Below are 10,508 nucleotides of genomic sequence, written 5' to 3'. Positions count from 1 at the left end.
AGGTTACTTGCAGCTGAACACAGCTTTCTTCCAAGCAAAATTTATTTTGGATAAAGAAGAGCAAACAGGTATTTTGCCTTGGACCTTGATCTCCTGTATAAGAAAGGGACACTTAAATGCACACTGAATCTTACTTCATGCCCTTCCATGACAGTGAACTCTCTAGCTAGTTGTTCATTGAACTGTAGGTTTAATAGATTTAATAGCACAGTTGAATTTAGCAATATAATCATGGAATGATTAAATAAAAAATTAACAAACAATGGTCACTTTATAAAGGCATGTGCAATGCCACTAATTTTTCTTTACCTTTAACATGATGTCTGCAAAAGAGAAATAACTTTCTGGATATTTGATTTAGTTCACAGCTGCAAAATTGGCACTTGTCAACCTAAAAGTTTTGTTTCTGCTTTAAGATGCATGGAAGAAATACCCTGGCATGTGCAACACTAATTATGCCCTTCCCTTTCAAGAAATGAGAGATTTGGAATTCAGCGTCTTCTGAAATGAGCTGTAGTTTTTTAACTGCATATTTATAAGCTCTGTAACTATTGTTAAAATCAAATTCAATATGACTGATGTAAAATATGTTAATGTTTATGGAAAATATCTTCTCAGCTTTCACTTAAGGAGGCTTGCAAAAGCTAGAATGTTTTATTTTATCTCATGCTTTAGATATATTAACGGTGTCCTTTCCTGAACTATGGTTTTGTGGGATAAAAGAAGGTAGGAGGGGAAAAAAGATACGTTAATTTTAGAAGCATAACTGAAACAAGTCTTTATTAGCATATAGTTGTCTATTGCCCTTTTGCAATTATCCTTATAATACCCAAGACTCACTGTTAATACCCTAAATTTTATTTCTAGGTTGTCAGCAACCATTTCTTAATATGTTTTGGTATCTATCTACTGATACGAAACTGAAGAAATGTATTGAAAAGAACGTTACAGGATTAGCAGGCTCACAATATTAGCTCAGTCTGTATTCTGCAGCTTTGAGTTGGTCTCTTTTCTTACAGGTTGAATCTTACAAATAGGGAGGTTTTCCCAGTATAAGAAAGAGCTTTTATTAGGAGGTCTTACTCCCTTAGGAGGAAAGGTTTCTGATGAGATTTGATGAACATCACTTATGAGACTTATACTTCATTTTTCTTTTTTCTGTTCGTTACTTCTGTTTTGCAAAAGAGCATCAGAACTACTTTGGTACAGATGAAAATCTTGGACCTGTAGCAGTCAGCATCCGAAGGGAAAAGGTTGAAGACTTAAAGGAGAAAGAAGGATCTCTATTCAACTATCGAATAGTTTTCAGGACGAGTGAGGTAAAGTTCTTTGATCCATTGTGCAAAGGAATAGAAAAGATAAAGCTTAGGGTAAGAGCTGCTTCTCCTTTCATTTGTCTATAGATAGATTATTAACTTTGAAAGGAGATTTGTGAATGGGAAAGGGATATTTATTATACCATTAATAAATATAACTGACCCCAGGAACACAGTTTCTTTCTTCTCTACTACCTAAAATTGTTTTCTTTTTGGATGGACTCCCAAAAACAGGTAAGTTAGATAAAGATATATATATATTTGTATTTCAGGTGAATTTAAATTTTATTTTTGTGAATTATTTATATATATAATTCATATTTCAGGTGAATTTGCATTCTTTGCAGAAGTAATTTCTTTATCTTCTTTATCTAGCAATTAACTTTGACTGATACGTAAATATACAATGCTACTACTGTAGCAAGCAACTATAAGCTTTCATAATCTGGTGGGCTTCTGTTTCCTGTTGTGGTTAGGACGCACAGAAGTATTCGTCAGGCTTTCTGATATATCTGGGCTCATGTGTTTTTATTAAACATAAGTATTCATAGGTTTTGCAGGCTAGATTTTTTGTTCATTACCCCCCAAAGAAGTATGTGTGTATGTGGGGAGTGGTAGTTCAGCTGGCTAAGCAGCATTTGTCTTGTTGCAGAATCCAATGAGGATAAAGCACTGTGGCTTATAAAAGTAGGTGAATGGAATAAATAATGTTTCTGTTAGCTGTGGTTTAGTTCACCTAGCCAACCTGATATTCAGACTTCTGTGTCTGCTGGGGTAGCGTGACATTATAACTAACAATTGTTAGTTATCCCAATGCTTAATTTTTTTCCAAAGAACAAATAGTCTTAGAAATTAGAATAAATTGAGATGATTATCAGTTATTTTATTAAACAAAAATCGTACTTGTCACTGAGAAAATAAGAGCCTGTATATTTTGTCTAAGAGTTACTTGCTAATCCTTGTTCAGGCTTCAAAAAACGGTATTTTACTTCCCACTTGTTCTCTTTTCCATACTTTTTTATAGTCTGAAGAGCATTTCTTTAAAAGTCACCATCGTGGCAATAGAATTATGATGGTATTAGAATTAAGCCTATGTTATTTGGTTTATCTTTGCTGCAGCTTACTACTCTTAGAGGAGCAATTTTAGAAGACGCTATACCATCCACTGCTAGGCATGGCACAGCAAGAGGCCTGCCTCTCAAAGAGGTGCTAGAATATGTAGTACCAGAGCTGAGCATTCAGTGCCTGAGGCAGGCTTCCAACTCACCCAAAGTCCCTGAACAGCTGCTGAAACTGGATGAACAAGGGGTATGTAGCATACCATTCTTTTCAAAGGCTATTAACTTAAAATATTATGTTTTTTGTCTTAAATATTGATATTAATAACATGAATCTATCATATGAAATGGTCACTTCCTTGATCTTGGAGATACTTACTGTCAGCTGTGTATGTTCATTGTCTAAGTGAGGTTTCTTTACAGTGTTGCTGTGTGTAATGGTACTATGGTTACAGAAATGAGCTTATTTTTTCTTTAGTTGTATTTGAAAATTGGAATCTAATCTAATTGTCTTTAGTTGTATTTAAAAATTAGAATCTAATCTAATTTGAATCTGATTCTAAGCAAACTTTTTAAAATACATGGAAATTTATGAAAAAATCAATCTATAAAGATTCTCTTTAAATCAGAAAATGAGAGAAAGGTTATAATGAATCTTATAATGCCTGTAAAAGTGGTTTTTTTTTTTTTTCACTATATTTTTCTATGGTGAGATACTGAATGCAAATGAAAAAAAAAAGGAATGTATTTTCGTACTGGTTTTAGGGAGAAGAGGCAAAATCCTGAGTATATGATGTATTGAGTCTGTACATTTAAAGTTTCACAGCTTCCCCCCCTTCCTTAGATATAGATACTTTCTGGTTTACCTGAAGCGGTCTTTGTTAATAGACTGCCATGCTGCTGGCTTCTAACAGCTGAAATTCTAACTGGAGCTACCTACTGAATTGACGCTGCATCAGCAGTGAAACAGATTAATATGCTTTAAGTTCAGAGAGGAAATTGGTGAGGTCTACTGGGTGCAGAGATATGAAACTGCCTCATGGAAAAACTACCAAGGAAGTGTGTGGAAAAACTACTGAGGAAGTGTGTAGCTTCTGAACAGTTTGTGAAGAACAGGCTCGTGAGGGCTTTTAATACAGATTTAAAGGACATTTTTTGCAAGTTGTTAATTTCGGGGAAATACTGCAGAAGTCAATATTTATATGTTGGAAGTTGAATCAGCTTGATAGTTCCAGCTGATTATAACAGTGGTATAACATTTTGATGTCTACCAGAACTCTTCTGTCTTATTGCAGCAGTTGCTTCAAACCAAGTAAACATAGGCAGCGAGAGGGTGTTGTTTTTTGGGGGGTGGGGGAGGGGACTATCAACTATTTTTATATGTATATTCTTTTTATTTATTGCAGTCTTCGAGGAAAACTTTACTTTTGATTGAATTTCTTCTTGCATGAAATTTCAATTAAATTGCAAAATACTGCTCTGTTTTTGTTTTTCCTGTGTTTCTAAGTGTTTCTGATAAAGTAATAAGGGGAAGTTAGGTCAGACCTGAATCTAAAAGCTCCTGATATCCTGTCCCAGTTGCTCCGGAGTGAATTGAAGTTCATTTAATAAATAATAATAAATTCTTATGGGGCTATTATGTTCTAGGCAATTTAGAGCACATTATTTGACATGAATGTAATATTTACCCTTAACTGGAAATCAAATTTGTCCATTGAACTGACCAAAGTGGCTTTTTTTAAAATTATCAGCTCTTAGTTTTGAGAAACTGCTGCGTATAGGTCTTCTTTTTATTTTGGGAGTTCAATTTTGAAAAGTCATATCTGTTGTGAAATGGGCAATCACCAGGTAAAATATAATATTAATGTATGTTATATGCTTCTTATTATGAGGTAAGAAGCCTCAGAAGCCTTGAATGTAGCTAGAAAGGTGTGCATAGAATTGGCATGCAATACATTTGTGCTTTTGATTCCCTTGCAGTGGGAAAGTACAAGAATATTTTTTCTCACTCTTACTTCCCCTCTTGTTCCACTTCCCTATTTCTGCTAATGGCAGAAATCAGGGTTATTCTGTGTGTGTTTTGGGGCCCCTTCATGTCCCTCTGGGAATGTTGCTGCTTCCTTGTCAAACATTGAAGTTGACAAGTAGCCCAAAGAAATTAGGAGCTTTGATTGCAATCATACTTAATGGTGGTTGAGCATCTAATTTCCTGAAATTACTTACCAGAAAATCACAAAAATCTGCATGTGATAAAAGTCATGGAGTTGTTAGTGTATGATAAAGGCCTACTCTAAAAGAAGCAGAAAAGCTGCCAAGATTTGGTAGAGAATGATCCTGACTGGAACGTAGCCATTCTGAGTCAGGGAAGACTGCTACGTACTTTTAATACAAATCATGCAGCTAATAGGTAAGTGGTTTAGAAAATAGTTTCTAGTGTCACATTATAAATTTATTCTCAGATTAGATGTAAAATTCCTATTTTAGAAATCCTTAAATCAGAACTATGTCTGAAATAATTTGCTTAGGAAGATTTGGGGCAAACATAAAATACAATTTGAAAACTAGCAAAATTTATTCATTTAAAATAATCTGACAGTTTTTATGCAGGGTAAATGCCCTGTGTAAGGCGTTAGTTAAATTGATGTAGATACTTCTTTCTTATGTCCTAAGTTCTAAATGTGCCTACACGGCTCCTGCACATGCCTGTGCTGATGGGCACAGGCTATTTCTGTGACCCAGAGCCAAATGTTTTGCTACTTAAGTCTTCTGAGAGGCGTGGGTGTTCCTAGCACACTAGCAAGGGAGTAAGATCTTTGCAAATGTGTTTGCAGCTGCTGCCACATTCGGGAGTGCTATTAGTAGAATCCACATTGTATGCAATTGCCACATAAAATGTAAAAGTGTTTATAGTACTTGTCTGCGAAACGAAAATCCATGATTAATCCCTTCCTCAATTTGGGAAGTTTCAGATCCTTATCTTTTCTATTTCCAAGGATATTGTTTTAACCATGTGATGATATTGTATTGGATGATATATTCCATTTCTGCTTGAAATTTTGCTGAGATTCAGAAGCCAATTCAGAATTCATTAGTCTCCTAGGAAAGGATGAAGGAACATGACTATGTGTTTTGACATTGACTATTTTGCCCATGTAATTTGCTAACTTGCCATTCATTCATATTGATGAAGTGTTAAATGATCTGTCTTTTCTCACTTCCTTCTGCTGCTGAGCTAGATGATCAAATCATTCTGAGTTAACTTGAGTCACTGGACTCCCAGCACCCAAGGGCAAGTTGGAGACCATTTTTTTGTGTAGCATGACTAGATTATTAGATATGTTGCTGGTAGTCCTTATTCTAGCTGCTAGTGACTCAGCACTTCTGTCCCTAATTGTGGGATAGAGTCAAGGAAGTTAAACTCCCAGTGGTTTAAGCTGAACTATTTGACAATGAGCTGGAACAGAAGTGGCCCTGTGCTCATAACTGGTCAGTGTGTTTGCTGGGAAATCTCAAGTAACAGCACCATGTCCTATAACGTGAACTGTCCATGCAAGTTTTCCACTGAATAAAATAGTCTCCAGTGGAACCTTTTGCTAGATACCCCTACCCCTCTCCAGGCAGTGCTTCGAAATGAGGGCCAAACTAGCAAGTAGGCGGCATGAAGCATGCCTAGTGCCAGCTGGTAGGAAATGCCAGGAACCACTGGTGTCTTCATGCTGGTCTCCTCCAGAGTGCCAGAGCTGGCACCTCCTTCTGTGAACTGTAACCTAGAATCTTTACTTATTTCTGTGTATAATAGGGATCTCAGTTATTGGAAAGAACTATCCCTGGAAGTCTTGGGTGCCCAAATCCTGTACTGAATCTGTATATACTTACATAGGAAAAATGTTTGATTTTCTTTGAAATAGCCGTCTCTTTGTATTAGATATGTATTGTTCTTTTTGTCCTCATAAATGAATTTGTGGACCAGTTTGAATGATAATTGGTAAACATCCTGAACATAATATGTCAGATGTCATGTAAATTTATGACTTGGGTAAGGAGAAGAGAGCTCGAGGAAAAGGCAATAGTTGACTGTATAGAGCATCAGAAAACTCAGGTAGGGAAAATGTTACATATGCTCTAACCATAGCAATGTTTGAATGAAAGCTGACGTTGTCAGAAACTGGGTAATTTTGCTACAGGAAACTGTTATAAGGAGCTACCTGTTCTGTGTAACAGTGCTGAAATTTCACTACAAGCCAGGACTAACTTTGATTGAAATATGTCTTCAAACCATTCTGTTTCTTCAGGATGTGGGTGTTTTTGTTTGTTTTGTCTCTTGGCAGCTGCCTTACATGCCACACTGTTCTTACATGGAGAAATGTACAAGTAGGAAAGTAAAACATTGTTTGAACTTCAGTATTATGTTTGTGATACTTTTTTCTTTCATGTGTGTATGTTTTTTAAGACTAGTCCTTGCAGTGTTCCCAACTTGTAGCCTTTCCTACATATTGTTGTAATAAACATCAATGTATAACTGTGTCTGTAATGTGCAGACCTTGTGCTATCTGTGTAAGGAGAAGCAGACTGTTCTTGTCACCCTTGGTCCAATACAAGTGTACAGTCTTCACTTGGGACATTTTAGACACTAATCCTGAAGTTTGATTAAGAGAAGAGTGTGCAGCTGGAGAGTAGGTTTGAGTAGTGTATGTAGTCTTAAGGGAATCTGATGCAGCTGATGGTCCCTGCCAGTTTGTGAAGCTCCAGCATTTGGCAGTAAGAATAAAAGGATTAATCTGTTGACATGGAGGTTTCCTGTTTGCCATCATAAATATGTATAAAAGCTATGAAAATAAGACAATATCTCAGTCCAGATATAATCATCTCTTTTGTACTGATATTTTAGATTTGACCTTAATACATATAAAAAAACTGTTCAACTGCAATGTGATATCTAGTTTAAAGTTTACTATATGTCGATCAGATTGTGTTTACGTGGTAAAACCTTTGAAAATCTGGGATGATTTTTTTCAGAACACAGTTTTATGGGGGGAGAAAAGATTTATAAGAGAAATGGGAGAGAAATGAGAGAAAGAGAAATGTTGTGAGAGTATGTTCATAGTGGAGACTTCTGAATGGCTGCTCTTAAATAATTGGAAAGGCTGTTGAATGGCGACAAGGAGCTTTATGTGCACAGAACTGTCTGGCTGAATTTTAAAAAGTAGAAATAAGGGAGAATAAACTCCACATCCTGCTTTGTATCTGCGAGAGAATACTGGGATAATTGCCAATTAAAATTCTCACACTATGGAACATGCAATAGAGCGTGCTTCTATAAATAACTAGTTAAATCAAAAGTCTTCATTGGCTGTTTCTGTGTTTGGATTACGATAATCCAGTTTTCTTTCAAAATAATGTACTTTGCTCTTTGTTGTGACTTATTTCCTGAATCACAGAACTTGTGTCATTCTCTAGTTGCTCCTGCCATTGTAACAGTGTTAGTAACAGGCATTGCAACAGTGTTAGTAGTTCATATTTGTTTTAGAATTTCCTTTCTTTTCCTTCTGTAATTTTCCTTTCTTTTTCTTTTCTCTTTTTTTTTTTTTTTTATTTCAGCTGAGTTTTCAACACAAGATTGGTATCCTTTACTGCAAAGCAGGTCAAAGCACAGAGGAAGAAATGTATAACAATGAAATGGCAGGGCCGGCATTTGAAGAGTTCCTTGATCTCCTGGGCCAGAGAGTACGGCTAAAAGGATTTAGTAAATACAGAGCTCAGCTAGATAATAAAAGTAAGTTGTGTTTCTGATCTGTGGTAGAGTTCTGCAGTGGAAAGTATCTTCTGCAGTTGTACTTTGTATTCTTATGCTGACTTTGAGATAAACTAGTAAGATCACAGGCTAGACTAAGAAGTAGCACATGATAAGAACAATATATACATCATGAATATCTGAAAGTCTGTTTACTTTTCCTGTCACAGAAAAAAACCAGAAAATCTGAAAACTTACTCTGTTTTCTTGCTCTTAATAAAGTACTATTAAGTATGTAATGCCTGATTTATCCAATAATTTATTTGAGAATCATTCATTTATCCAAGAAAAAAATCAAGATTATGCAGAACTTTGCAGCTAGGTTTTACTGTTTTATCTTTAAAAAGAATTATTATGAAAAATGCAGTCATAAGATGGGACTGTTTTCCTTATTCTTCTTAGACTTCAGTGTTTCTGCCAGTCAGCACATACTCTAGCATTTATGTTTGAGGAGGAATCAAGTTTTGAGTAGCACATTAAATCTGTTACCATTCTGCAGATAACAAACAATCTATGTATCTTTTGTATTCTATCTCTTCAGGGTAGTGCTAAGAAATTATACAGGTTACAATCGATCAGTTAGTACAGTATTAACTTGATTCCTTCTTTTAGCTTAATGTGGTGTTAACAAAATGTTGACAAGTGATCATTATGAGGCGTGATCTGGAGATATCATCTACTCATTTATTTTATTCTAACATACTCTTCGAGTCATATGCTCATTTTTTTTCCCATAGCCTGTCAATTACAATCTGAAAATGGGTGGAGGGGATTTTTGCGTACTATATGTGTCCAAGTATTACCAAAATGGAATATTTTCATTAGCCAACTTCTTAAGCTACTAGATCCTATTAATTGCGTTCATACTCTATTTACCCCTCTAGTCAAATGGGAAAGTTACTTGAACTGCTAGAAATAAGCTGTCAAGACAGAAACTTAGAAAGAGCTACAGAAAGGAAATTAAGGAAAGATCATCTTTTCTTGCAGTGGATGTTTGCCCTCTGGCTAGTCAGAGAGATGTAGTAATAGATAGGGCCTCTCTTCTTCTGCTTCTGTGCTCCTCCTACCACTTATCTGTTGCTGTAGACTGGTTCTTAGGACCGTTTTGCTGCTTCATCATCAGTCTTAACTGGAATACATATGTATTTCTTATTTTTTCTTTACTGTTCTGGAATCAAATTGATGGTACCCTTGATAGTATGTCATGTGGTACAAAATATCCAAATACAATACAAATGATCAGGTACAATATTTAAAAAACAGAGAACAAAAAACAAAGAAAAACCCCCAAAACGCCAAAAAACAACACTATAAGCAGAAAGGTGTTTGTAATTAAAAAAAATCAGTGTGCCTTAGTAGTTGCTTATTAGAGCATCTTTTATTCTAGAAGAATCTGCCTTGCTTAAATTCAGTGCCTAAATTTTGCAAGAAAAGCGTGCTACTTCACTTCCAAAGTCAAGGTGCTAAATCAAAAGCTGAGTAGAATGTTGCATTAAGAAAAAATTAATTTAAGAGTAGGGAATCTGACTTTCTGTAGTAAGTATGTAAAGGGACTCTTTTATGCAATAACTGTTCAAGATAGTTTATTTACTTAATAAATCTTTAATATCTATTCTCAAAAGGATACAGATTGCCAAGATCAATATAGTTTAGACAGATAGCTGTATGAGCTAATATAATTGTTTTCCCCCTTCTATTTTTTTTTCCTGGCTCTGTCTTTCTAAAATACCATGGACAGGTTATAATGGAATTATTTTCAACAAAGATCTTAAAATAGACAAGTGCAATAATGACTGCTCTTTTTTTTTTAACAACACTTAAATAAGAAACTTCAGTGAAAATTCTGCTATTTAGTCTGCAACTATAGTTTCTATTACATGTATGTTAAAAATCAGCTTAATTTTGTACAAACATCACCAATGAAGACTCTTGTAGTACAGAAGTGTTCAAAGTTATACCATGCCGTAATTCTTTCAAGTTTAGGGCTGCAGACAGGATGGTTAATACTGAGTTTTACATTTAAGTGTGTCATTGTGTATTTTGACCAAGGGAACTAACATGGTCAATTTTTTTAGGAATATAGTTATTAAAAAAATGTTCTGTGGAGGGTGCTGGTGTATATAATTATTTATAACAAATGAGCAGACATTTAAAAAGGGAAGAATAATTGATAGTTGCCTTGTCTGGATAGGCAATCTGCTGCTTTAAAGGCATTTATCTAAATAATCCAAATGCATCAAAAAGAGGGAAGAAGATGGTTAGAGTTATGAATACAAAGCAATATTTGAAAATGTTTTTACTTTTAAAAGATCTGAAAATTTCAAAGGAAATAATATTTGCAGT

General features: G+C 35.1%; 1 protein-coding gene across 1 annotated transcript in view; it reads left to right on the top strand.

Moving 5' to 3' along the window:
- SIPA1L2 (signal induced proliferation associated 1 like 2) overlaps positions 1-10,508 on the top strand; it is a 103,349-nt gene that overhangs the window by 30,688 nt on the left and 62,153 nt on the right. The window contains exons 3-5 of the mRNA XM_010214835.2: positions 1,186-1,319; positions 2,436-2,624; positions 7,973-8,147. Of these exons, the coding sequence (XP_010213137.2) occupies positions 1,186-1,319; positions 2,436-2,624; positions 7,973-8,147 (498 nt within the window). The remainder of the gene's footprint in view (positions 1-1,185; positions 1,320-2,435; positions 2,625-7,972; positions 8,148-10,508) is intronic.

This window comes from Tinamus guttatus, unplaced genomic scaffold, assembly GCF_059628265.1.
Source record: "Tinamus guttatus ecotype Peru unplaced genomic scaffold, ASM5962826v1 Tinamus_guttatus_pri_ptg000601l, whole genome shotgun sequence".
Lineage (NCBI taxonomy): Eukaryota > Metazoa > Chordata > Aves > Tinamiformes > Tinamidae > Tinamus > Tinamus guttatus.
The sequence above is the reverse complement of the archived record's forward strand: the minus strand, read 5'-3'. Positions and strand labels throughout refer to the sequence as shown.